We start from the raw sequence: 26124 nt of genomic DNA on the forward strand, positions 1-26124 counted from the left end.
GCGAGGTGGAAGGACGAAAGAATTGTATTCAGGCGGGAGGGCCAAGGCGGTGAGAAGAACTTGCGGGGCAGAATTAGAGTTCGGAGGTGCCTTGCTTGCGTGGGAAAATTGCCGGGCATGGAATTTCCAACTCCATTCAATTCTCATGCTTCGAAGCCTTGAAAATTTCCCAGCCGCGGTATTCACTCACAGCGAGCCGACGACATGTCAGTCAAGACCCCCGACACTGGCAACTCGGCGCGTGCAACGAGGAGGAAACGCAAAGCAGAAAGAGAAGAGGAGGAGGGCTCATCCCCAGCCAAAAAGGCCAAAGCATCCCGGATATCACAGACTAGCAATGTCGATGCCACGCTAGGCTTTGTCAAAGATGGTAACGTGATCCACGGGGCACGGAGAAAGCGCAAACGACGGAGCCGTGGAGCAAAAGCTGTTGTGGAGGTCGAGGGAAATAGCAACGACACAAATGTCAAGGACGAGAAAGCGGTTGATGACAATGGGGTCATTGATGGAGATGATGAGGCTGTCGACGAGGAGGACGTCGACGCTGTGGAGAGTGCTGACCACGACGAGACAACGGTCGCACTCAACAGTTCAACCATAAAACAAGCAAAAAAGACAAGAAATCGGGCGAGACGAGAATCAAAGACCGGTGCTTCTTCGCTCAAGCCGACTCTGGAGGCCAGCGAGAGGGGCACATCTGGGCAACACAAGACCTGGACAGCCTCGGCCGCCTCTGCTGGGCGGTTTCTGCAGCACGACCCTGCGTTCGTACAAAATGGCAAAGACGCAGGCTTCCTCATCAGCGCGAACGCACGAGAAGTACAGCTGCTCTCGCTGGAGACCTCCCTCGTTGTGCGATCGCACTCCTCGCCATCTGATAAAACTGTTGCGCATTTCGCCGTGGACGCAATCGACAACACCCTCGTTCACATTGCATATGACGATGGCGCCATCAACACATGGGACTGGGATAACGATACCGCGACAACACCGGTCTCTCATGCGAAGTTGGAAGTCGTTGCAATGGCCTCTGGTAGGCCCTTCAATGGCACGAAGTCATCGCTATTCTACATCGCTGCATTGAAGAGACGTCATGCTGTATTCCTCGGCAATGAGAAGCTCTTCGAAACCAAGGCAGCCCTTACGTCTATTTTAGTGGTCGGGAATAGCGACTACCTTGTCTGCTCTGGTCCGTCCGTACTGATCATTGGTTCGAGACTTGGCAGAGCAGCAGGTGAGATTACTTGGATCGAGATGCCGCTGAGCTTCACTTGCACATGCCTGGACGCCCGGCTCTCCACGCTACCAAATGCAACTACCAAATCAAGCGGCAACATCCCGGTTCTGAGTCTGGCTATGGGACTGGAGGACGGGCAGATCATGGTCTACTCAGATGTTACATCCCTTTTCAAGTCGCAAGCCCTCCCAACGCCCCGCATCCTTCACTGGCATCGTCGTGCGGTGTCAGCCATAAGGTATTCACGAGACGGCAACTACATCATATCTGGCGGCAAGGAAACCGTGCTGGTGATATGGCAGCTGGAGACTGGCAAGAAACAGTACCTCCCACATCTCACGTCAGAGATCAACGGTATCGTCGTCAGCCCAGAGGGCTCACGATATGCGCTCCGAATGGGAGATAATAGCATCGTGGTTCTCAGTACCAGTGAACTTAAGCCGCTGGCTCATTTTGCTGGTCTACAAGTCACTGGCCGCATTGCAACGCATCTGTACCCTTCTCAACAATCGACAATCGCAGCCGTGTTACACCCTACGAAGCCGCACACCCTCCTGGCCGCCGTCCCACCATCGATTCCCAGATCGGAGAACGATGTTACCGGTCGGCCATTCCTCCAAACCTTTGACACACGCAACTCGCGGCACATCAGTCGACAGGCGCTCACAAGGAACAACGTCACCGATTTCACTCTTGGCCCCGATCGAACTCCCATTGTGACACCGGATGTGATTCATCTGGCAATCAGCCACGACGGCCAATTGCTTGCCACGGTAGACGAATGGATGCCGCCCCTTTCCGATCTAGGATATTTGGCGTCAGACGAGCTGGATCTAGACGGAGAGCGACAGAAGCGACGAGAGGTCTTTTTGAAAATCTGGAACTGGAATGAAGACGAAGGATTGTGGACGCTCAGTACGCGCGTGGATGCTCCCCACGGGCGTGCTAACGGAATTGGCTTTGGTGCAGGCCGGGTCCTCGCTTTAGCATCTGCTCCTTCATCAGACACCTTTGCCACTGTAGGCGAAGACGAGTGCGTCCGAGTCTGGAGCCCCAAAGGCCGCACACGTCGCTCTGCGATCAAGACAGAGCCGGTCAGCTGGGTATGCAAAAGCTCCACGCAGCTGCCCCGTGCCGAGTCCGCCGAAGAGACAGAGCCAACGGGCTTGTTCGGCGCCAGTCTCACATATTCCAATGACGGCTCCCTCCTGGCGGTGGCCCCGTCGGACCATGACGCTGCAACAGAGAAAGCTCCAATCACGCACTTTCTCGATGCATCCACTGGCGCCGTTGCGGCCTCGAAGGCGGGCTTGGCGCGTGCTGAATTGAAGGACATTGCATTTCTCGGACGTTACTTTGTCGCCGTATCCACGCCGGCAGCGCACGTGTGGGACTTGGTGGATGACGTTCTCATGTACAAGATCGACTTCCCAGGCCCTGCCGGCGCATGGGGTGCTGGTCATGCCAAACTGGCTGTCAGCCAAGACGAAGGCAGCTTCGCCGTTGTGGTTGGGGACAATGTCGTGGAAGTCTACGCTCCTCAAAGCACCACGGTGTTATATCGACACGAATTCGATGCCAGCATTGAAGGATTGCTCGCTAGCAAAGGCACGAAAGGGTATACCTTGATATTCTCGGACGCTACGATTCGCACGGTGTCACCGGCCGGAGCAGAGAAGGTCCAGCCCAGGCTGAAGACGACCTTTTCTCTGGCTGCGTCGAAATTCAGCTCTGCCGGTGCCGAAGAGATTGGCCAGGCGGGAGTTGCTGCGGACGCTCAGGCTCCCGTGCTTGGGACTGTAGCGCGGGTACAAGATGTCGAAGAGGACGATAGGCTCGTCGTCAGACCCGAGCAATTGGCGCGGGTCTTCGATTTCGGACAGACATCCGCAATGCCGCCAGTGAGAGATATGTTCCAGGCCGTTGTTGGTCTTTTTGCCCGGAAGCCAGCGATGAGGCCGCAAGCGGTGAGGGCCAGCTGAAGTAGTCATTGTATCCATCTGGTGTAGATAGTCGATCATCATTTGCTCTCCTGTTTCACCGGTTGCGTCGGCCCACGACCTTTGTGAAACCGTCGTCATCTACCTCGGGTTGTGGTTTCTCTTTCTTGGGTTGTGACGCAAGATTCGGTACAGCATCCTGCATGTCGACATCTTCATCCTCGAACCCGTTCCACTCGTCCTCGTCGCCCTCGATTTCCCTATCTTCCACCTGCACGTCCGTCTTCATCTGTCCTCTGTTCTTCCACCTCTGCTCAAGCTCCCGAAGAGCCGACACATCGCCATCCTCGAACAACCGCTTCTTCAACACCAGGATACTGCGCGCCACCTCTTCCTCCGTATCGTCCTCGACATTCAGGTCAAACTCGTCCTGCACGACCTGCAAGAGGAAGACGACAAGATCTTCAAAGTCCGTCTCGGGGCGTTGCGCAAAGAGATCTGAGACGGCGCCGGCAAACCAGTCCTTCTTCTCGTTGGAGTCGGGCCCGCCCCAGCCGTTCTGGCAGGCGACATGCAAGGCCGGCCAGAGCGACAAGAGATACCATATGCCATGGTCGAAGGCGGTTTGCAATTGTTCGGCGGTGGGTGGCAGTTGGACTCCCCCGCCTGGAGCTGCTGGGGTAGGTCCAGACGACACTGCTTGCGAGGCCATCTCGTATTCTAACGAATGTGTTTTGACAACCCGAAAGGCTTGGTGAAAAGTGATAACGCTCCACCGAACTGCTCGGCCTTGGCGTTTCATGTGCTAAATGCATTAGGTAAGCAGCAAGTGACCGGCTGGACGTCGTGTTTCATCAGACAATTTCCGTCGTCAGCATCGGCAGATATTCTTCAATCGCCCGTTGTTGGATGTCTCAGCCTCCTTTGCAGCTTTCATCGCCCTTGGCCATCGCATCCCTTCGCTATACATCTCTGCCGACCGAGCCGTCGCTTTACCGCCGGCCTCCTTCCACACCAAACTTCCCCATCTTCCGCCGATGATGTAATTGGAGACTGCTATTGGGTTGACAAGATTGGAAGCCGTTTGAACATCATGACAAGCTGTGGGAAGAGTTGGAGGTAATATCGCAGCGACCCTTATCATCTCCGCCAGCCATGGTTTTCAACACCTTGACTGTCGCATCGGCAGTCACCCCGTCCGTCATCGAGACCTACTTCTCCCACTACCTCAAGCGCGGCCCCCTTCGGCACAAGCCAACTGCTCACATCTCATATCACGAAGGCCTGCGCCTGGTCCGAGAGTTTCTCGAGTACTCTTCCAAGCACACGGTTGAGGACATTCAGTCTTTCACCGGCCAATGGGTGCCTGCGCCGCACTGGGTACGCATCAACGATGCTGAAGTGGCGCCCCAATTTGTTGAGCGCGCCGCTCAGCTGCTTGCCGCCCAGTTGGGCGAAAGAGGCCTTGCAGCAGTAGGGGGGAAGACCTGGTGGCAATGGCGACGCCCAGAGACTCCGCTCCGAGCAGAGTGGATCGAGATGAAGAAGGACTATCACGAACGGCACCGCACAGGACGCAAATGCGAACGAGTCATCCTGTACATCCATGGCGGCGCCTACTATTTTGGCAGCGTGGACGAGCATCGTTACCAGATGCAACGCCATGCGCGTAAACTCCGCGCTCAGGTGCTGAGTCCGCGTTACCGTTTGGCACCCCAGTTCCCCTTTCCCTGCGGCCTGCTCGATTGCCTGGCCACGTACTTCTACTTGCTACAACATTTCCGCCCGAGTCAGATTCTGATTGCTGGCGACTCGGCCGGCGGCGGAATGGTCCTAAGTGTGCTGGTCGCCCTACGAGATCAAGGACAGCCCCTCCCGGCTGGCACCATCTTGCTTTCGCCCTGGGTAGATCTTACCCACTCGTTTCCCTCGGTGGATGGCGACGGCGATGGAGATTATATCCCGCCTTACGGCTTTCACCATCGGCCTTCTATGGCGTGGCCCCCGCCGCCAAGCGATGGAATGAATGCAATCGAATCTGGTCCCCCTGTTCCAGGAAATGTGGTTGAGCTTCCGGCCACGGCTGGTTTAGACATGAAACAAAGTCCCAGGCGCCGAAGTAGCGAGGATAATTCTTCAAGGAAGCCACAATCACAAAGAGTTGCGCCCCCGACACCAGATGCATCTGTGCCGGTATTTGGAGCGAGTCTGCGTATGGAGCTCGACGGCGAGAGCATCGAATTGAAAGAACAAATCCAACTCTACACTACCAATAACCTTCTGGCACATCCGTTGGTATCGCCGGTGATGCAGCCTTCTCTCGGTGGACTGCCGCCGATGTTGATTCAAACGGGTGGCGCGGAACTGTTAATGGACGAGCAGGTCTATCTTGCACACAAGGCCGCGCATCCGAGCGAATACCCGCCTAATGAGACGATCATGCGCGAATTTGATCCACAGCGCAAGGCCTTGGAGAAGTGGCCGCCCACGGATGTGCAGCTGCAAGTGTGGGAGGATCTGTGCCACGTACCACACACATTGTCTTTCACTAGACCTGCGAAATATATGTACCGATCAGTTGCGCAGTTCGGTGCTTGGGCGCTGGCACATGCCCAGCAGCAGGGCATCGACATTCAGAATGACGACACCATCTCCGTCATTAGCTCCGGCGGTGACGAGGACGAGGACGAGGACGATGATGACAGCACGTCTGGCGCAGGAAGCAAGCCTTCCAGGATGAGACAGTCATCCAAATCAACAGAGGCTGTCGGAAAGGCAGGAGATCCGCTCCCCGCCTTCAAGGATCACATGATTCGACAACGTGTCACGAGACACGGCATCATATACCCTCTCGCTCCAGTGTCGGAGATCTCTGCCCTGGCGCTCGATCCAGCATTGATCGGTGTGCCAAAGCCTGGTCCGGTGCGAAAATGGCTTGCCACACATCAATTGAGCGAGCAGAAATTCGCGAGTGAGAGAAAGAAGGTGGACAAAAAGCGCGCCGCGGAGCTAAATTCCGGCTACGATGTCATACCTGGGGAGAATCCGCCTCCAACGGCTCTGGTGAACCGGCGAAGAAAGGGAATCGCGCCGGAAGAGAAGAAGAGAGGAAGAAGCTGGGGCTTGATGATGTGGTCGGGATGGGGCAGCAAGCACGACGAAACGACGTTGGAAAAGGAGCAAAAGTCGGAAGAGGAGGCTGTGCGAAAAGCCAGCGCCGCGAGTGCTCTGGAACTGGGATATGGTAGCGGGAACCTGCCAGTCTCGAGCCCCCTGAGCCAGCGACGACGATCTAGTAGCGTAAATGCGATGCGCTCGACGTGGCAGTCTCGATGGGGATCTTCGCGGGAGCGCGAAAGAGCGAAGACGCCAGACACAGCGTTGCGAGCGCCGCATGAGCAGAAGGTGGTGGATCGTGGACAAGCCGATGATAGCAATGCCACTGCATTGCCCGCCATCGCCTCAACTACACGTCCCACGAGCAACTCTCTTAGCTCGCCCATTCCGCTCGAACCAGACACCACTCGGGGCGATGCGCCTGTGAGCAGCACGAACGGAGCTTTCATCGCCCCAACAACTTCGATCACATCGCCAAGTAGCGAGAAGATCGCAGGCACGGACCACACGTATCTTAGTCCTTCGGGAAGTCGACCGCACAATGGCGTTCAAGCGTATCCTTTCAAGTTGAGAGACGCTGGTGCAAAGGCTGCAAGTACAACAACGCTGGACAGCCAAGTTCCCTCCTTGCAAGATGCCACTGGGGCCAGCAGGCCTCATCAGGAGCTGCCAGGAGAAGCTGTGGCGCCTGTGGAACTTCCCGGGGCTGGAGACGGCCATGCCATGGGGAAGCTTCCAGATGCCAGAGCCGGACAGCCACTACCCCTACAAGAAGAGCAACGTATCCCCTCCACAGAGCCAACGACCTCACGGGGAGGAGATGCAGTGAGTCCCGCCGATTCTGCCATGCCTGAGAAGCCACCATTCAAACTTCGCAACCCCGTGTTTGGTGATCGCACATCGATGCTCGGAAGTATTGGGGCGGACGGGATGCCAAACGCCCACTACCCCTTTCTCGGCGAGGAGATGCCCCAGGGGCCTGGAGGCGGCGTCGACGACACGCAGAAAGCGCCGCCGTTCAAAATACGCTCCACCGTCTACGAGCCCGACGTGACGCTTGGCACCCCCAAAGCTACCGACTACTCTCAGGTGGTGCCCGAGCATGGCGACTGGCTCCAAACCAGAAGCGGAGGTGCGGCAGTGCGGGAGAGCGGTGTATTTGGCGCGCAGCTCAGCAATCAGCGCATCGTAGGCGATCAGCGCGACCAGTCTTCATCGTCCTTCAGCACGCCGGCGGCGAGCGCCAGTGGCACGTCTGGAACTGCGAGAACTGCAGAAGCCGGGGATGGTAGTGATGATACGCCGCCGCCACCGCCACCCAAAGATGAAAACTACTCTCCAGCTCGGAAGGCTGCTGGCGGAACTGCAGCGGTCCCTGCAACGGACGGGGCTCCAGTCATTGGCGATCTGAGCTTCGAGCAGAGCGGCCAGACGAAGGCTTTCTTCACCTCCACGGGCAGTAGTTGAACGTGCCTTTGGGTGCTGGAACTGCTGGGGGGAGCAATGCAGACAAGTGATATGTACATGCGTGTATCTTCGAGCAATCTTATATCATGTCTGTGAAATGAAGCGTGGAAGTACCTTAAGCACTCCTATCCATGATGTCCCTACCTCGCCGTACGAACTGCCAAATCCACGTTGGATCAGAGGCGATGTTGTCTCGCGAAATTGTCATACAGCCTCGGTTCGGCAGGCAGCTCCAGGGCGGTCCCATTTCAGACTCATTTTACTCGGTGCTGGTTTCTGGGATGACGATTCTGTGATGGCGTCCGCGTCCAACCAGTGCAGCGCCGTCCAAGCAGTGAACGTTGGAGCAGAGCCTTAAACAGTCCCGCCATCTGCTCAATGGTTGAAGCCGAGCGCGCCGCATCTGAGCTCGTTCTGATACTGATCGTTACCCATAGCTCTAATCTTTCCCCATAGCTGCAACGACGATCTGAACGACGAGCACACCAACGATCGCCCACCAGTATCTGCCGTCGGTTAGTATGTGAATTGACGTGCAGGCCACACGAGAACAATGATGGACACTCACTTCTGTACGAAACTCTTTTCCACCGGCTTCTCCTCGACTTTCCCTTGCGCATTCAGCTGCACGGGTTTGCTGAGCGGCGGCATCTGCCCCGGCCGCAGTCTGACCACCTCCACGTTCAGCCCATCCTTGCTGTTGCCGCTTTTGCTACTGCTCGCCACGGGAGACACCTTGAATCCCACGTGGTATAGGTCGTGATCGGTGTTGAGGTAGAGCTGCACCGTCTTGTGCGTGTTCGCGGCGAGATTGGATGCGGCGCTCGCTACGCCGGACCACGAGCCTGAAGGGTGGTAGAAGCCGATCCGGACTACCTCTTCATCGGCGGCAAAGTGTGGTGCAATGTAGTTCTGCACGCTGGCGGAGGTGGAGTTGTAGGTGATGTGGGCGAGGGTGGTGGGCTTGCTGGCGGAAAGCGGCCATGCGAAGACGTCCACGGAGCGCTGCGTTTGTGCGGAGAGCGCGAGAGGCGCGAGGAACACGAGCAGGATGGGAAGCAGCATGTCTTGACGATTGCAGAGCTGACGTGGAAGGGAATGGATGCTTTCTGCAGTTCGTTGGATTTCTCGAAGAGCAACTCCGAATCCGTCAAGACTGCTTGAGTGGCCCGAGCGTCTCCCGCGGATCTTCTACGCCTGACGCATCCTCCCTCCCTCCATCTCCGTCGGACGAGATCCGTCGTCGCCGGCGAGCAATACAAGTCAAACCGGTTATTGTTGCTGAAGGAGGCAATTCACGGCCATCGGGCCGACCTCGCGCGCCCTAACATCCCCAAGTCCGGTGATACTGTACTTTCAGCGGAATCCAGGCCAACTCCGACATTCGGCCTTGGTATAATAAGTATAGCGAATCCCTCCCTCTCTCCCTCGCTCTCTCTCTCGTACTACGCATGCCCATTTGATTTCATGCCCTGTCCACAAAATGACTCCCGACACCGCAAAGGCCGCCTGCGAGCGTGCAGAGCAAGACTTCATCGCACGTAACCCCAAAAGCCGCGCCATCTACCAACAGGCAACCGAGTCGCTCCCCGGCGGCAACACGCGAACCGCAGTCTTCTACCCTCCCTTCCCCGTCTCCATAGCCAGAGCGGAAGGCGCCAGACTCTACGACGCCGACGGTCATGAATTTGTCGATCTCCTTGGAGAATTCACAGCCGGATTGTACGGTCACTCCCCGCAGCCCATCATCGACACCATCCACAAAACGCTGCAGCGCGGCATCAGCTATGGCAGCCAGCATGAAGACGAAGGCAAGCTGGCCGCGCTCGTCAAGCTCCGCTTTCCCAGCATGGACCTGCTGCGCTTCACCAACTCCGGCACCGAGGCGAATCTCATGGCTCTTGCTGCCGCTACCGTCCATACCGGCAAGAAGAAAGTCCTCGTCTTCGACGGCGCGTACCACGGCGGTGCCTTTACTTTCAAAAACGGCCAGTCCAGCCCTATTAATGCGCCCTATCCCTACCTCATAGCAAAATACAACGACGAGGCCTCCGTCTCGCGTCTCCTATCCGCGCCAGAGAACGCAGGCAACGTAGCAGCCATCCTCGTAGAGCCCATGATCGGCTCCGGCGGCGCCATCCCAGCACACCGCACCTTCCTGCACTTCCTGCGCAAAGCAGCAACGGACGCCGGCGCCCTGCTCATCTTCGACGAAGTCATGACTTCTCGCATGCATTCCGGCGGCGGCATCCAATCGCAACTCCCTCCCGAGCTTCGTCCCGATCTCACGGCTTTGGGCAAGTACCTGGGCGGCGGCATGTCGTTTGGAGCGTTTGGAGGAAAGCGAGCGATCATGGAAATGTTTGATCCCCGCAAGCCAACGGCGCTCGCTCATGCGGGGACGTTCAACAATAATGTGCTCACAATGGCTGCTGGGCGCTGTGGACTCGAACAAATCTTCACGCCGGAGCGAGCGCAGGAGTTACAAGCGACTGGCGAGCGATTGCTGGCATCTCTGCGTGAGGCGAGCGGGAACACATTAATGAAGATTACGGGCTACGGCTCGATTCTATGCTTCCATTTCACACGCACGGCCTATGAGGACATTCGAGAACCCGGGGATGTGTACGATCACGACAAGGACTTGGGCGCGCTGTTTCATTTGTGGTTGTTGGAGAGGGGCTTCTATATTGCGCGCCGCGGATTCTTTGCCTTGTCTTTGGTGCTGACGCAAGAAGATCTGGAGGCTTTTGTGCAGGCCGTGAGGGAGTTTGTAAGGATACATGCGGCGCATTTGGGGCTTGAGCGGACGAATGGAGTCACGAATGGGCATTGATTCCATAGGTAGCTAAGGTAGTTGAGCGTCTCCAAATCGTCTAAAGTGTCGTTGATTCGTCTCGAATACATCTGCTCGCGCGCCCAGAAGCTCAACGAAGCGTGTCTGCTCGCGCTTTTTTTGGCCGGCGATATATGAGGTACGGTTGTCTTCGCATAACCTCTTTGTTCAGCGGGCGAATACCAGTGCGCAGCGTTCCCGGAAGCTGCGGGCGTTAATTGAGCTCCGTATTCGAAGCGGGCGTTCACTTGAGTGGTCGATCTTCGAGAGTGACGGCAGCTGAATTGCTTGCGCCAGCCGCTCGCGACAGATATTGGGAGATTGCGCATGCAATCCCACATCTCCAGACATCTCGCCTTCCTTCAGTCTTTCATCTCCTTCACCACCACCCCAATCTCCCGCTGCACCCCTTTGACCACCTCCAACAACGCCGCACACGCCGGGCTCTCTCCGAAATTATCCAGAAAGCTTTCCCCAAAATCACAGCTCATGCCAATGCGCGGATCCAACGGCACAGCGCCCAGGAACGGCACCTTGGTCTCCTCCGCCAACCTGCGCCCGCCGCCGGTCGTAGCGCGGAAAATTTCCGACTGATGCGTGCACTTGGGGCACACGAAGCCACTCATGTTCTCCACCAGGCCGAGAATGCGAATCCCCGCTTTGCGACAAAAGTCGATTTCCTTGCGCACGTCGAGCAAGCTGACTTCTTGCGGGGTGGTGATGAGCAGGGCGCCGTCGACGCCGCTTTCTTTCAGGAAGGAGTTGACGGAGAGGTGCTCGTCGGAGGTGCCGGGCGGGGTGTCGACGACGAGGTAGTCCATTTCGCCCCACTCGACGTCTTTGAGGAACTGCTTGATGAGGCCGTTCTTCTTCGGTCCGCGCCAGATTACGGCGTCGTCGCGATTGGGAAGCATGAATTGTACGCTCATGACGCCTAGATTGTCGGAAACCCAGACGGGTTCCCAGCCGGTGTTGGTCACGTGGATGGTCTCGGTCTCGACGCCCATCATCTTGGGGATGCTCGGGCCGCAGATGTCAGTGTCCATCACGCCGACCACATTCTCCGGATCGCTCGCAAAGGCGTGGGCCAGCATTGTTGTGAAAGTTGATTTCCCGACTCCACCTTTGCCACTCAGCACGAGGATCTTGTGCTTGATGCCCGCCAATCGCTGCGTGATGATGGGAATGTCGGGATCTGGACCTTTGGGGGCGGAGGCGCAGATGGCTTGGTTGGGACAGCCGGCGCATGCATCGCCTTGGCCTGCATTTTGCGACTCGGGACCCGGACAGTGTTCGGGTTCGGGGGCGACGAGGGCAGGTTGTTTTTTGAGAGATGAGGTTAGGGCGTCGCTGACGTTTTCAAATGGCTCCTCTAGTGATGGAGCCATGTCGTTTGAGGGGTTTCGCGATCACTCGAATATCCTTTCACTCATGGATGGTCGTGTAGAGAAGATATCGAGAGAGGAAGGGAACATGAAGAGTTGAAGTTCATCTCGTCTTGCTTGATAATCCAAACCTGCCTATTTGGGGGATCAAAAGTGGGGCAGTAGAGTGGCGCCGAACCTCATGCTCTCTCTGATACGAACACATCGACATCGTCCACAAGTCATCTTTCGTCGCACCTCTCAAATGGCGCACAATGCTCTCTCGCAGAGCCCCCAGCCTCTTCGCCAGGCTACCCACCCTCTCCAACCCGACTAGAAAGAAGATTCCAAGCTGGCAACCCCATATCCAGCTTCGGCATAAATCCTCCCAAATCGGCTTCCTCGTCGACGACCCCTACATCCCTCGCTTCCAACTCCTCTCCCCCAGCCAACTCGCGCAGAAGCGCAGCGCAGCCTACGCCCACCTCTCAAACTGCAACCTCTGCCCCCGCCTCTGCGGCGTCAACCGCTTCGAGCGAACCGGCACCTGCCTCATCGGCGCAGACGTCGTAGTCAACACCATTGCGCCGCACTTCGGCGAAGAACCGTGCATCCAAGGCCGACACGGCAGCGGCAGCGTCTTCTTCTCCGGCTGCAATTTGCGCTGCGTCTTTTGCCAGAACCACGATATCGCGCACCAGAAGAATGGGTTCCACCTGACGCCTGAGGAGCTGGGGGAGTGGTTTGTGAAGTTGCAGGATGTGGGCAATGTGCATAATATCAACCTCGTCACGCCGGAGCATGTGGTGCCGCAGGTTGTGCTTTCCATTCTGCATGCGCGGGAGTTGGGGTTGAAGTTGCCGATTGTGTATAATACGTCTTCGTTTGACTCGCTCGAGTCAATTGCGCTGCTGGACGGTCTGGTCGACATCTACCTCGCGGACTTCAAAGTGTGGGCTGCGTCGACGTCGAAACGACTGCTGAAGGCGGACAACTACGCGGAGACGGCGAGGGAGAGCGTCAAGGCGATGCATGCGCAGGTGGGGGATTTGTGCTTCACGTCGGATGGGCTGGCGAAGAAGGGCGTGCTGCTGAGGCATTTGGTTATGCCGGGGTATGAGGCGGAGGGAGGGCAGATTGTGCGCTGGTTGGCGGAGCATGTGAGTCGGGATCTGTATGTGCATGTCATGGAGCAGTATCATCCTCGCGCGCATGTGGGCAAGGAGAAGAGAGGGAGGAGCGGACGGGCACGGGAGGTGGTTGAGGGAGTGGTGGAACCTGGTGGTGATGTGATTGGTGACAAAGAGAAGAAGGCACTTAGGTATGAAGAGATCAATCGAGCTGTCAAGGGAGAAGAGGTGGAGAGTGTCAAGAAGGCGGCTCAACAAGCTGGGTTGTGGCGCTTTGTCGAGCCGGCGGAACACGCACTGTTCAGCATGTGATACCTTTCATCGACTTCATGCAGCATTCACCTCATCTGTCGGAGCATCATTGCTCCCCTCCTCACGATCAACAAGCACCTCCAAACTCTGTGTTCTCCGTCGTCTCAGCCTATTCTCCAACCGCATGCTGTCTCTCACCTCCGCTCTCCGCGCAGCAACATGCTCCACCTTCCTCCCAATTCGGAAAGCCAGCTTCAGACTCTCCGTAATCTCCTCCGGCTGCTCCGGCAACTTCAACTTGCCGTCCAGGAACGAGAAGTAAGCGCCATCATCCTCGCACGCCAGAATGCCGTCGGTGTTTTGACAGATCAGCGCCAGAGCGAAAGCGAAGAGGAACGTCTTTTGATTGGGCAGACAGAGCCACACGTCCCAGAGTCGCATGGCCGCGCTCTCGGGCAGGGTGTTGGAGAAGGCGGTGAAGAACCATCTAATCGGGACTGTGTACTCGGAAGGAATGTTTAAGCGGTCCAGGTGGTCGTTCACTTGAGGGAGCAGCTCTTTGACAAACGCCCGTAAGAGCGTGTTATCTGCCAGGGGAGATTTCATGGCATCCACTCGGGAGAAGTAGTCTGCGGGAAAGTAGTTCTCGACAATATTACACAGTACCCAGAAGGCGTCTTCCTCCGATGGAATGGTGAGAAGTAGATAACCAGCAATGGTGTTCAGGCCTTGAGTATATCCCAGATGGGGATAGCGCGCGACAAAAGCAACAAGGACTTCTTTGAGTCTTTTGAAGCCTTTGCCGGAGTAGAAATCGTACTTGGTGGTGAGGGTACGAGGGACGTCCTTGAGAATGGCATCGAGTTCGGTGCCGTCGTTGTCCGCGCGAGAGTTGAGGTAGTCCCCGTACGCATCGGGTTTCATGATGGCCTGCGTGTTCGACAGCTCCATCCAGAGTGGATGGCGGAGTTTCATCGGAATGCCTCCAATCACAAGTCGGGTCAAGTGCTCCAGTTTCTTTCGACCCTCGCTACCTTCGCGGCCGAAGTGCGAGGCGCCGATCATCTCGCCGCCGCGGACATCCTCGCCGTTTTGCTGACGAGTTTCAATCAGTTTGAGCAGGAACGCATTCCACTCGATCTCTTGGGGATCCTCAAATTGATTTGAGAGGGTCGGGGGTAATTGGTCTTTGTCGTGACGAGTCGTCATCTCTACTGGCATTCGGTTGTTCAATGAGTCGTGCCGTTTGGGCAAGCCTGCTTTGAATATGTTGCTGGTCCAGTGACTGCCTTCGGTACTGTTGTTACTCTGTACACTAGCAACGCTCCTGACGTCGACTGATTTGGGTCGGTCAGTCCGACGGGGCGGTCTGCGGCAAGCGAGCATTAGTGGTGATCAACAATATAGCGTATGATCAACTCACCTTGACGTAGACCTTGACGATGTTGGTGTTCTGTTATGCGAGTGCTTGTCAGCATTGTACTTGACATCACAGAAACAGGAGGACCTACAATGCATTCGACTCGCGTCGCTTCCCAATCCCAGCAAACAGCTTCGTCATCCCGTTCATCATCCCGGATGCCTCTTGCGGCTGCTGAGATAGAAGGGAATCCTGCTTGAAAACGCAGATAATTAGCAGACCACTCCGTTTGTAGAGACTGGAAGCAGACTGACACTGCTGTTCGACTCCACCGCACTCAAAGGCACCACGTCCTCCGCCGCCCTCGCAAGCGATAGCCGCCTGCGCTCCGCCTGCTTCACGCGCGACGTCGTCTCCGCGATGCGCTCCTCGGGCACATTCCACTCCTGCGCGAGTCGCGTGAGAGCAGTAATGTGCGCATCTCGTTCCGCGAGCGCAGCAGACAAACGCTGAATGAGTTCGACGGCGCCGTGATGATCGATGATGTTTTGGAGAACAGGCACCGGGGCTGCGGAGAGGGTTTGTGGTGAGCTGGTGTCGCTTATGTTGGCCGCTTCGTCGAACATTGATGGGCCATTGCCCTCCAGGAGGCTGATGAGGGGGGTGCGGGTTGATGCATTGCTTTGCGAACGGTGGCTGCGTGTTGAGGCGGGCACCGTGGCTGCTGCATCCGACATGGAGAGCGTTGCAGCTGGAGAAAAAATGCCTGCTTTCCCTTCTGATGCTTACAGTTCGTAGACGGGTGTTTGCCGGATTGTCCAAGGAGTGAGGTTGCAAGGAAAAGTGGTGCCTGGGGCATGTCATGTCGCGTGCCAGAAACAAAAGTGGGCGGCGGGCAGGGGCCAATCAGCGAGCACTCAACTTCATCGAAGACATTCGCCATGCAAGAGACACTGCTCGATGGGCAAAAACACATGAATCAATATATACAAGTGTGTCAGGATATCATGCAAGCCGCTCATAATCCCACGTATGCATCGCCGTCGAAGCGCCCAATTCACCGCCCCCACGTCGTGTCAATATGTCCTTCCTTATAGCTGCGCAGCCGGCAGCAGCCTGCCCAACGTCTTCGAACAAAACGTACTGAAGTAGGCATTGAGCGCATCCACCGTGCCGCTGCCCTTGACCAGCTTCACCACACACCCCACATATCCATCCGGTCGCACAACCACCACGCCGCCCTCATCCTCCGACAGGCCCATCTTGGCGTGCGCCGCTGCCCCCGCCTTGGGCACCCGCTTGTCCCACACATCATCGGCATACACGTGGTCCCAGTAGCGCACGAGGATCGAAGGCAGCATCTCTTTGATCTCCACGTCCTGCCGTTTCGCGTTGAAGATGGTGGCGAGCGTGAAGAAGTGCGAGTGCGGATTGTGGCGCTCGTGATAGCTGACGCTGTCGATGTCCGCGCGCTTGTAGGCGCCGAAGAAGGACGAAGGCTTCTCGAGGTTGTAGGCTAGGTCGGCGATCGCGCTCTTCGTGGCGCTGTACTTGCCTGCGAACACGTAGATGCGGTAGGAGCCGTTGAGCGGGATTTCTTGCTCGAGGTGCACGGGGTTGGCGTCGCAGACTCGCGTCACCGTCGCGCAGGTGAAGATTCGGCCTGTGCGGAGTTTGGTTTGTCCACTGCTTTCGGTGAGGAAGAGAGGATGCTGTGCGGGATGGTCGGCGGACCAGTTGAACATGTTGGGGTCATATGCAACACCGTAGCCAGACGTGAACTCGCAGGATTCCTTGAACTTCCGTACAAACTCGTTTTCCCCGCTGTCGGTAATCGCGTTCTTGACTTCGCCCGCCGACGGCTGCCGTTGGGAAAAGAGTTTGGCGTAAGAAGAGTCGAAGTTGAGCAGGTTCTCCGCGATCAATCTCCGCTCACTCTCGTATGACTTAAGGATCGAGCGATCCGCAAACCCGCTTTCGACGTGATGAATCTTCCACGCCAGGTTTTGCGCATCCAAAAAGGCGGTGTTCATGCCTTGGCCTGCCTTGGGCGAGTGCGTGTGGCAGCAGTCGCCGCCCATGAAGACTCGCTCGTCCAGCGTGTAGCGATCTGCAATTCCTTGGCCGATGGGATACACGGAATACCACTCCACCCGATCCCACTCGATGTAGTACGGGCTGAGGATCTTCTTCGCCGCCGCCTGTACATCATCTGTCGTCGCCGTTTTCCGCGGATTCCAGTCAGGGTCCTCGGAAGAGGCGATTTGAATGTACAGCCGCACCATGTTGTCTTCTCGAGGAATCACCATGATTGATCCCGAGTCGGAATGGATGGTGCATTTCATCTGTGTGCACGTTAGTATGAGATGACATGCCAGAGTTTTCAAACATACCTTGATATCCGGAAAGTCCGTACGAACCACCCCGTCCATCACACCCCACACAAACGCGATCGGATCTTTATGGGTGATCTTGACCCCCAGCTTCTCCCGAACAAAACTTCGCGCCCCCTCTCCACTAAACAGATACTTCGCCCGCAGCGTTTCGGTCTCATGTCCCTCGACGTGCGAAATAGTCACCTCGACCGGATACTCCGGATCCGCGCCATCGTTCTGGAAGTCCGTGATCCGCCACGGCCGCTGCACCTGGACCCCATTCTTCTCCATGTCCGCAATGAACACTCGCTCAATCAAACCCTGGTGCAACAACGTTGTGAAAGGGTATCGCGCATCGATGAACTCCGGACAAGAAGCCCACGTGCCCGTGCGATGGATTCCGCTGCCATTCGCCCGCGGGTCCCAGAATGCGACCTCGTACACTTTGGCCGGCCCATTCTCCATAATGGCGCGCTTGAGGCCCATGTTGCGGAGCAGATCGAGGGAGCGCGGTTGGATGCCGTCTGCGCGGCCGGTCGGCGTGGGCTCGGGCCGCATGTCGATGTGTTTGATTTTGTAGCCCCATCTTGCTAGACAGGTGGAGAGTAGAAGGCCGACGGGGCCGGCGCCGATGATGGCGATGTCGTACTTTTCCACCATGGCTGCGAGAGAGCTTGGTGATGAAGTGTCGAGGGGGTTTCAAGAGCTGATCTAGACCATCACAGAATGGAGTATGTACGCTGGTAATATGTCTCGCTCTATTCCAACGGCAATGAGATCATAGAAAAATGAACGATACGAATGCTAAGAGGAAGTTCAAGGAAAAGCAGCAGGAAGCAGGCGCCCCCGCGACCCATCTCCCTATATAGCCCAACCTTGTTAGCAGAATGTGCGGACGACGTGAGGTCCATTTGGTGGCGCTATGCACGCGGCTCTTGCATCGGGAGGTGTGGTCTGGACGGGCGGGCATCTGCCTTGCCACGCTGCCGCTGCCTCGCGCCCCCACCTTCCACTCCCGGAAACACTCTTCGGCAATCCGGGGGATCACGTGGGGTCGGCACTGCGGCCAATCGTTCAGCCCCGTCTTACTTTCAGCCTCAGCACTCACCATGACGACAAGTCACAAATGAGGCTGGATGTATTGCGGCATTCGTGGTCGGGCGTAAGCAATGTCCGAACGGTGTGTTCTTAATTCAACAACGTCTTGATCTGATTGTCTTCCATCGGACGTCCACACCCTACGCATCGCCACCAATCAAGATGGCTTTCCAGGTCGCCGGCGTAACTCTCACAACAGGCACACTGGCCTGGCTCCTCCCTCTCACCGTGCTCCTCCCCAGCATCATCTACATCATCTACCTCCGCACTCAACATCCCCTCGCCAACATCCCCGGCCCCTTCTGGGCCAGCTTGACCCGACTATGGATGACCAAACACGCCTGGGACGGCGACATGAACACCGTCATGATCGCGCAGCACGCCCAACATGGCCAATTGGTACGCACGGGGCCGAACGAAGTCAGCGTATCAGATCCCACCGCCATCAAGAAAATCTACGGGCCCGGCACCAAGTTCCGCAAATCCAATTTTTATTCCATCTGGCAGGGACATCGGAAATTTGATCTGTTCGCGGAGCGAAACGAGAGAATCCACGGCGAGCAGCGCCGGCTGGTCAGCCGCGCGTACTCGATGGAGGCGCTCAAGGATCTGGAGCCGTATGTGGACAACGCAGTGAATCTATTTCTGGAGCAGATGCGCGAGAGGGAGGGCACGGTGATTGATATGGGCAATTGGGTGCAGCTGTTTGCCTTCGGTGAGAGTCGACATAGATCTCGAGGTTGAGGTGCACGTTCACTGACCAATCGCAACCAGATGTCATCGGCGAAGTCTCCTTTAGCAAATCCTTCGGTTTCATGGACGTGGGCCAGGATGACGGTGCTTTCAAGCAGATCGAAACCGCCTTGCGCTCCGCGTCATGGCTCGGGCAGATCCCAGCAGTGTACTGGGTGCACGATCGTCTCATGCCGTACATTGGCAACTATTTAGGAATCAACGCCCGACATGGCTCGCTGCGACAAATCGCTTTGCGTGAAGTGGCGGCACGGAAAGACCGTGGGAGCGAAAGGCAAGATATCCTGTCGAAGCTGTTCGCAACGCAGAAGGAGAAGCCGGTGGAGATGAACGAGAACGCGGTCACCAGCATGGCGACGTCCAACATCTTCGCGGGAAGTGACACAACCGCCATCTCCACGCGAGCCATCATCTACTACCTGCTAAAGAACCCCAATGCGAAGAGAAAGCTGGTCGACGAGATCGACTCGCGCCGCAAGGCTGGGAAGCTGAGCGATCCCGTGACGCTGTTGGAAGCGGACAGCATGCCGTACTTGCAAGCCGTGATGTACGAGGCGCTTCGCCTGCATCCGGCGGTCGGGATGAGTCTGCCACGCGTCGTTCCCGATGGCGGCGTCCAAATCTGCGGCCAGTATCTCCCCGCCGGCTGCGTGGTTGGGGCCAATCCGTGGGTAATTCACCGGAGCAAGGAGGTGTACGGCGAGGATGTCGACGCTTTTCGCCCCGAGAGATGGATGCAAGAGGATGTCGGGGATTTGCATCGCTTCTTCTTCACTTTCGGTTCTGGGGCGAGAATGTGTCTAGGGCGGAACATCAGCTGGATGGAGATGTATGGCCGTCAACTGTATTTATCCCCGATGTGCGGGAGCCCTTGCTGATCCAAAACGTCGTCGACAGGTCGAAATTGATCCCGACGCTCTTTATGCGTTACAACCTGGAGCTCGGCGATCCAGATGCCGAATGGACGACGAAATGCTGGTTCTTCGTCATGCAACGAGGCCTCGGAGTGAGGCTGAGCAAGCGACACTCTGCATGACAGAGCCGCCATCGCCTCTCTGCCCCCCCTCGTCATATCTCCCCAATCACATAGGCATCTGCCGCATCTCATTCATCGTCCAGAATTTCCGCATATTCTCCGCGCCCAACTGCGCCACCTCCTGATCCAAATGCGTCCACAGCACCGTCCCAAAAGTGTCCATGATCCCCTTCACCTCGCCCATCTGCAGCTCCCGCTCCCCACTCTTGCACTCCTCTATGTACTTCTCGAACTTCACCAGCCCCTCGTGGATTTGCGTGTGCTGCGTCAGGAGCTCCAGTTCCTCGCGAAAGGCGGGCATTTTGCGCGCCAGCACGGGGAAAATGTGCCGCTCTTCGATCGTGTGGTGCACGGTGAGGTGGTGTGCGAACTGCTCGCCGGTGTTGAGGTAGGCGCGGATGGACATGCCTGCTGGTCGGGCGCCGCTGCTGGCGGCGGTGTAGAGGAGGTTCCACGTTTGGCGGAAGTGCTCGTGCTGAATTCGATTTGTCAGTAGGTGTTTGAGATCGTCTAGAGTCTGTGCGAAACTTACAAAGTAATTCATGTGCTCGGCCATGCTGTTGTACACCCTGAATTCCTGTGCGCTGAGCTTCGGAAGCTCTTCGGTTTTTGCCACGGGTTCATTGGCCTCCAGAGGTCGCGAAGGACTCTGATGCGCTTGCTCGATGTTGGCGTTCATGTTGCGCAGTCTTGTCGTTGTGGTAGATGTAAATGCTCGTCTTGCGTTCGTATTGCGTGGTGTTGATGTTGATGATGTTGACAGGATGAAAGCAGACCGCGAGAGGCGGCGGACGCCTTTATATAGCATTCCCAAGACGATGAAGGCTTGAGGTCGGGAATTCGGTCTGGATTTAAGGGCCATTGCTTACCAAACGCTGGTGACTTTGCCTGCACGTGATGTCCATCAACCCACCACGCTTGATCTCAATGCCTTTCTTGAAACCACTCGAACGTTCTGGGAGATAGAAGAATGAGATGAGTCCCGGGGAATTATTGACATATATTGTCGGCTAGATACTACTCTGCTTCCCATCTGTGAGAACTGCTTCCTATCCACTGCGCATTACAGACTACAAAGCGAAGCTGTGAATGCGGGCCCTTCGAGACCGATTAACAGGCTAAGTATCAAAGTACGGGTGGCCGTTCGTTGGGGCCGGGTATAAAGGTGTCTGAGAAGAGAAATGGCAAAGGACCACGGAGGAAATCGTCGACGCAGGGCAGGCCGCTGGGAGGAGAGCGGTGTAGATGTTTCGGCCGAGAAGTCGTGAATCGATTGGGAACACCTATCCAAAACGCCATGCTGGAAGCGAGAATGAAGCAAGTGAGTCGTAGCAGCACGTGCTGAGTGTCGAGAAGAGCCGCCAAATAGAGATCACGGAATGTCGGGCGGCCCCGAGCCTTCCGTCGACTCGCCCTCGATCGTCTTCTTCCAATGCTGCGGCAAGCAGACACACACCAATGGGAAGGCCTTAACCTCCCCACCATCAGCGGCGTCTGTGGCTCCAGCGTTGTCGTTACTGAGACCGCTGTCCCGCAGAACCTTGTCGTCCGGCCGCCAGTCCTCCGCTTTCTGGCGCACGCGCACGCCCGTGGCCCAGCCGTCGTCCCAAATGCCGATGACTTTGATCATATCGCCGCGCTCAAGGTGGAATTCATCGGCGGCGCGCGGTTCGTAGGCCCATAGGGTTGCTACGAGATCGCCAGGGTGGATCTCGTCTTGTGAGTAGTAGTCTTTGAAGAAGCCCAATTGTTCGCTTTGGGCGTGAGATTCGGGTGTGCTCTCTTCGTTGTTCGTGCTGGGTGATGTATCTTGCGCTGCGCCTCCTACGACTGCCAATTGATCGTCACCAGGGAACGATCCGCTGCGTTTGAGCGGCGGTGCTGGGTCGAAACCACCCTCGGGTGAGTCTTCTTCAGAGAAGCGGAATCCCCCGGCATATTTGCGACTGCCCGCCCCGGTGGCCTCAAGCGCGGACATGCGAGCTACGCGGGCGGGGGGCAGTGCGGTAATCCCTCCACGCTCTTGATCCCTTGATCCATCATGAGAAGACATGGGCGGCTGTTGTCTGGCTGGAGTGGGCTGGTTGAAGATGCTCGTAGGAGGTGTTTCTCTGCGTCGTTTCAGGAGCAGACAACCACCAATGATGAGTGCCAGCAGCAGCAAGGCTCCCAGCACGGAACCTACTACGATTCCAGCAATCTGGCCTCCAGTAAGGCCTCGAGAACTCGAGCTGCCAGCTGTAGTTGGTGCAGTAGTGCTGGTACCGGTGGAGCTGGTAGAAGAAGCGGTCACTGTTATTGGCCGAAGTGAAGAGCTTGCGACGATGGGGAGCACGACACCCTTGCATCGCGTTTCGGAGTTGGAAAACACGCAGCAAGAGTCCGTTGCATTGGGCGAGCTTGCTGCGCAATAAGAGCAGAGGGATGCGGTGTTGGAAGCGAATCCGCAATTGTTGGGCTGATTCTGCACCGCTTGGATGCATTGCTCGGTGAGGGAGTTGGCGGGGAGTGCGCAGTTGGTGAAGTCGGCGCGGATCTGTGTTAGGGCGTTGGAGCCTGGTGAGCCGCAGACATTACTCTCGGTGATCTGTTGCTCGCTCTCGGCGTATTCGGCGCAAGACTCGGCGCACAGCGGACGAGCTGCGTTTCCGGCAAGGCTGCACGCTTGTACCGAGTTTTGGATAATCGCATTACACAATACACTGGTGGTATATCTGGCGTAAAAGTCGGTTGTATTATCTGCGTTGAAGGTGGAGCAGCCAAGAAGCTGCTGGTATCTGGTTTGCTGTTAGTAAATGACTTCGCGGCAGATGACGCTGGATAGAACACACTGAATCTGCGCGAAGCCATTGCCAATGTATGTTTGAAGGCCCGAATCAAAGGTGGCCAAGTCGGTGACGGAGGAGAGGAAGGGAAACAAGCCAACATTGGCGGAGTCGGTGGAGATCGAAGACGCATTAAACGCCGAACATTGCGTCGAGCCCTTCAATGATATGCAGGCCTGTGCCAGAGAAGTCGGAAGGCTTGTGAGGAGAAGTGTGCTGGCGACGGCGGATGCCGTGCGGGGCGCAGATCTTCGCCGGCGCGGCCGTATGCGCTGTGTCCGGCTCGCGCGGCGTGTTTGTGTTGTGCTTGCAAACAAAGGCTTTGTGTAGTCCCACGCCCATCCCAATGCCGCGTCCCCCTCCTCATGCCCACCGAGGGCGCTCCCGGACATTTTCCCTCGCGGTATGGCTTTGCGATCCGGTACCGCGATACAGGTTGGATTTGGTGTGAAGGTTTTCGGACAATAGAGCGGCGTGGTTTCGGAGAATTAACTGAAGTGGCGCACACGGAACAACGAACGGTAGGGAGCGACGAGCATGCTGCTGCGGACAACACGCAAAGAGGGCAGGGCAATGAACAAGCGCGAGCAACGGAGAGAAATGCAGTAATAAGAATGGAAAGCAGTCGAGCCGACGACACGCTGCAAGCACGACGCAGGCGAAGGAGTGCAGTGCGGTGAGGAAAAGGGACAAAGGGAAGGAAGCGGATGCAGCTGCTCGGGAAGCTGCAGCTCAAGCCTTGGGGGATGTTTGGGAAGCTGCGAACTGCTCTAACCGGAAGCCGCAAGGCACGTCCGCCCGTCGCAAATGAGCCGGCCCTGCCAATTGGCTCTCAGCCATCCGCCGCCGCGCTGCCGAGTCTGTGCGTCCAGCGTGGAAATTACACTTGCAAACGGCTGTCATCCACCCGTTCAGATGATTACCATTTCGTGCATGCTGCATGCAAACAAGATGAGAATCACGGCCAAGTGGGTCGACGGTGTCCGCTCAGGAACCCCACCGTGGGCACAGTCAAGTCGCACAGAAGTGGGAGCAGCCATATTGAAACTACCCAAGTACCACGGTACGCAGGCGTTTAAGCCATCACTATTGACCGTTCTCGACTCTCGTACTCGACAAGAGCATCGCCGACCAGGGGTCGGAAAGGAAGCCGAGCCGCGCCTGGTTGGAACGGTGCGAATGGCCTGCAGCTTACCTGCCTTGGCTTGCCGTCATCCCGATCACCGGCGTACTTGTAATCAGCAGTCCGTGGAGAGGTGAACTCAGTGGCTTGCACTGCACCCGCCTCATCCCACACGTCCTCTGCGTCATCCCGGTCCTGCATTTGTTCATCTACCCCGCTGAGTGTAGACCGCGATTCCTGGAAATCAGACTCCCTCACATCCGCATCGTCATGCTGCTCCTGTATTTGCTCACGCGCCAGACTTGGTGTAGCCTCCACGCGCGGTGATCGTTGCGGCATCGTTGATGGCATCGAGGCCGGTGTTGCTGGGCTTGTCGCATCCGTCTCCTCCACTTCGCCGCTTGCCTGCAATGCTGCCCTCCGCACATTTTGTTCTTCGCCGCCTTTGACCAGTCGCAAAAGCCGGTCCTCAACATCGCCATGTACTCTGACCGCATGCTTCCACACGTTCTCGAAGCCCTGATCCTGTCCACACCTCATACACAGCTTCAACATGGCGGCGAAGGTGGGAAGTTCGATTCGCTCGGTCATCAGCCGGCCGCTTATCCTCCGCCGACTGCTTGCTTTAAGCGTCTGAATCTGACTCCAGACGGCCATGCCGGCTCGCCAGTCCGCACGTTCGGCACAGTCCCGAAGCAAGGGCGTGAAACCCTCCATGCACAAGCCCCATCCATCCGCACCCATGCGCTGGCAAACACTCAGTGCAGCGTCGAATCCAGCGAATTTGACGACGCCTTCAATTACCGCTCTGAACACGTAGGGTGTGCCGTACGGAAGCTGATTGATCTTGTCGGGACGATGTTCTTGCCGCACCAATCGACTGCGTCCGGCCTCGGTGATGGTAATGTCGGGCCGAGCGAGTGCGAGGCCCTCACCCTTACCACGGATATACGCCAGCCATAGTGCGAACTCGTGAGCCTGGTTCGTCCGGGTGTAGTGCCGCAAAACTGCGTTCAACGTGACTTCGTTTGGTCGCATGTGTGCCCGACGCAGACGCTTTATGACCATGTCGGTGAAGGCAGGCTCCTGAATCCTGGTAAAGCCAATCAAGAGAGTGTTGAATGTCTTCAGATTCGGAGGAGCCGAGCAGCTGGAGAGATTGTATGTCAGCCTGCCAAGCAATGCGGCTTTGCTGAGCTTCTGCTCGGCTTGCATGTCGAACAGCTCCCGAATGGTTCGGTTGAGGTCCCGCACCGATTGTTGTGAGAGAGATGCGTTGTCTTGAGTGAAGTTGCACAGTTGCAATCTTTCGAGGCCGGATGGGAAGCCAGACAGTGACGGCTCGGCGAGGAAGAGCCGTTCCCGCTTTGCCCGTTTCCTCGACATATGGCGCGCAAGTTCATCGGACGAGAGCATGATGTTCCTGGCAAAGTCGGCTGGAACTGCATTGGCCGCTTTTTGACTCCAGCCGCGGCGCTGCAACTCTTGGAAGATCTCCAATTGCAGCATATCGAGAGCCATCTGGATTTCGGCGACCTTCTTAGGAGTGAGCGTCTTTTTGTCCACCTGCGCGTGACGTTCATTCGGAGCGAATATGCTTTCTGGAGCGAGGTGGTGCTTCTTCAATGCGGCTCCTGTGTTGGTAGGCCAAAAGGCCTTCGATTCTTGAGGCTCGACATCGCGGAATATGTCGCTTTCTTCGTCGTCCAATTCTTCGACGGAAGAGTATACCAACTCTTTGCTCTCTGTCTCCAACCGATCCTCGACGACTGCTTCTGTGGTGTGGCATGCCGTAGTGGTGACCGGCTGCTTCAGCTCCTGTTTCATCTCGGAAATCACCTGGTCCCATTGCTCCCGCCTTCGCATCTTCGCAGCCGCATCGAAGGTTGCGGCAGCTGCAAATATGCCCGAATACCATAGGGTCGAGGACGTGAGGTACTGCGGTATGCGGCGGGACGCCGCGGCCGATGCTCTTCGGGCGATGCCATTCGCGCGTGGAAGACACTGAGGACAGTGGCACGAGGCCCTTGCCTGCGCCACGCGAGCCCACAGTGTCTGCATCGTTATCTGCGTATCATATCGAGGTGTGGTTGGGCGGCAATGGGTGGATTGCGGGTGGTGTTGGTGGGTGTTGTCAGAGGATGCAGTTCATGATGCAGACGAGATAGAGCTTCTCGGGAGGCTTGGCGACCTGGTTTCTGCCGGGATCAA

The 26124-nt window shown here is 56.9% G+C and overlaps 13 protein-coding genes across 13 annotated transcripts; 5 read left to right on the forward strand and 8 right to left on the reverse strand.

The window, feature by feature from the left end:
* The first annotated feature begins 25 nt into the window (after positions 1–25).
* Positions 26–3300, forward strand: BDY17DRAFT_23390 (uncharacterized protein). Its single transcript, XM_033730260.1, has one exon. It carries the CDS (start codon positions 205–207, stop codon positions 3217–3219), a length of 3015 nt encoding a protein of 1004 aa, XP_033594636.1. The 5' UTR covers positions 26–204; the 3' UTR covers positions 3220–3300.
* On the reverse strand, positions 3275–3889 carry BDY17DRAFT_243760 (Pre-rRNA-processing protein TSR2-domain-containing protein; the record flags this gene model as incomplete). The annotated part of the gene is made up of 1 exon (XM_033730466.1): positions 3275–3889. One exon carries the CDS (start codon positions 3887–3889, stop codon positions 3275–3277), a length of 615 nt encoding a protein of 204 aa, XP_033594637.1.
* BDY17DRAFT_290209 (uncharacterized protein) lies at positions 3838–7877 on the forward strand. The gene is made up of 2 exons (XM_033732467.1): positions 3838–3857; positions 3996–7877. Exon 2 carries the CDS (start codon positions 4333–4335, stop codon positions 7759–7761), a length of 3429 nt encoding a protein of 1142 aa, XP_033594638.1. The 5' UTR covers positions 3838–3857; positions 3996–4332; the 3' UTR covers positions 7762–7877.
* BDY17DRAFT_290211 (uncharacterized protein) lies at positions 7878–9005 on the reverse strand. Its single transcript, XM_033732468.1, has 2 exons — positions 8330–9005; positions 7878–8267 (listed from the first exon to the last, which is right to left on the reverse strand). The coding sequence occupies exons 1-2, from the start codon at positions 8824–8826 to the stop codon at positions 8201–8203; spliced, it is 564 nt and encodes a 187-aa protein (XP_033594639.1). The 5' UTR covers positions 8827–9005; the 3' UTR covers positions 7878–8200.
* BDY17DRAFT_290212 (class III aminotransferase) lies at positions 9006–10626 on the forward strand. The gene has a single exon (XM_033732469.1). The coding sequence runs from the start codon at positions 9245–9247 to the stop codon at positions 10595–10597; it is 1353 nt and encodes a 450-aa protein (XP_033594640.1). The 5' UTR covers positions 9006–9244; the 3' UTR covers positions 10598–10626.
* BDY17DRAFT_290214 (P-loop containing nucleoside triphosphate hydrolase protein) lies at positions 10627–12118 on the reverse strand. The gene has a single exon (XM_033732470.1). The coding sequence runs from the start codon at positions 11983–11985 to the stop codon at positions 10960–10962; it is 1026 nt and encodes a 341-aa protein (XP_033594641.1). The 5' UTR covers positions 11986–12118; the 3' UTR covers positions 10627–10959.
* Positions 12119–12236: 118 nt separating this feature from the next.
* BDY17DRAFT_244705 (uncharacterized protein) lies at positions 12237–13403 on the forward strand (the record flags this gene model as incomplete). The annotated part of the gene is made up of 2 exons (XM_033730558.1): positions 12237–13229; positions 13272–13403. 2 exons carry the CDS (start codon positions 12237–12239, stop codon positions 13401–13403), a joined length of 1125 nt encoding a protein of 374 aa, XP_033594642.1.
* A 7-nt stretch (positions 13404–13410) lies between these two features.
* On the reverse strand, positions 13411–14870 carry BDY17DRAFT_23475 (rab-GTPase-TBC domain-containing protein). The gene is made up of 2 exons (XM_033730275.1): positions 14855–14870; positions 13411–14796 (listed from the first exon to the last, which is right to left on the reverse strand). The coding sequence occupies exon 2, from the start codon at positions 14727–14729 to the stop codon at positions 13419–13421; it is 1311 nt and encodes a 436-aa protein (XP_033594643.1). The 5' UTR covers positions 14730–14796; positions 14855–14870; the 3' UTR covers positions 13411–13418.
* A 924-nt stretch (positions 14871–15794) lies between these two features.
* On the reverse strand, positions 15795–17738 carry BDY17DRAFT_244129 (FAD binding domain-containing protein; the record flags this gene model as incomplete). The annotated part of the gene is made up of 2 exons (XM_033730499.1): positions 15795–17048; positions 17097–17738. The coding sequence occupies 2 exons, from the start codon at positions 17736–17738 to the stop codon at positions 15795–15797; spliced, it is 1896 nt and encodes a 631-aa protein (XP_033594644.1).
* A 600-nt stretch (positions 17739–18338) lies between these two features.
* Positions 18339–19965, forward strand: BDY17DRAFT_320580 (cytochrome P450; the record flags this gene model as incomplete). The annotated part of the gene is made up of 3 exons (XM_033736481.1): positions 18339–18891; positions 18951–19773; positions 19827–19965. The coding sequence occupies 3 exons, from the start codon at positions 18339–18341 to the stop codon at positions 19963–19965; spliced, it is 1515 nt and encodes a 504-aa protein (XP_033594645.1).
* A 46-nt stretch (positions 19966–20011) lies between these two features.
* BDY17DRAFT_314832 (uncharacterized protein) lies at positions 20012–20644 on the reverse strand (the record flags this gene model as incomplete). Its single annotated transcript, XM_033735858.1, has 2 exons — positions 20012–20440; positions 20498–20644. The coding sequence occupies 2 exons, from the start codon at positions 20642–20644 to the stop codon at positions 20012–20014; spliced, it is 576 nt and encodes a 191-aa protein (XP_033594646.1).
* Positions 20645–20892: 248 nt separating this feature from the next.
* BDY17DRAFT_23507 (uncharacterized protein) lies at positions 20893–23506 on the reverse strand. Its single transcript, XM_033730283.1, has 2 exons — positions 22797–23506; positions 20893–22742 (listed from the first exon to the last, which is right to left on the reverse strand). The coding sequence occupies exons 1-2, from the start codon at positions 23180–23182 to the stop codon at positions 21338–21340; spliced, it is 1791 nt and encodes a 596-aa protein (XP_033594647.1). The 5' UTR covers positions 23183–23506; the 3' UTR covers positions 20893–21337.
* Positions 23507–23515: 9 nt separating this feature from the next.
* Positions 23516–26113, reverse strand: BDY17DRAFT_290224 (uncharacterized protein). The gene has a single exon (XM_033732471.1). The coding sequence runs from the start codon at positions 25972–25974 to the stop codon at positions 23866–23868; it is 2109 nt and encodes a 702-aa protein (XP_033594648.1). The 5' UTR covers positions 25975–26113; the 3' UTR covers positions 23516–23865.
* Between the last annotated feature and the right edge of the window lie 11 nt (positions 26114–26124).

This window comes from Neohortaea acidophila, assembly GCF_010093505.1.
Source record: "Neohortaea acidophila strain CBS 113389 unplaced genomic scaffold BDY17scaffold_1, whole genome shotgun sequence".
Classification (NCBI taxonomy): Eukaryota; Fungi; Ascomycota; class Dothideomycetes; order Mycosphaerellales; family Teratosphaeriaceae; genus Neohortaea; species Neohortaea acidophila.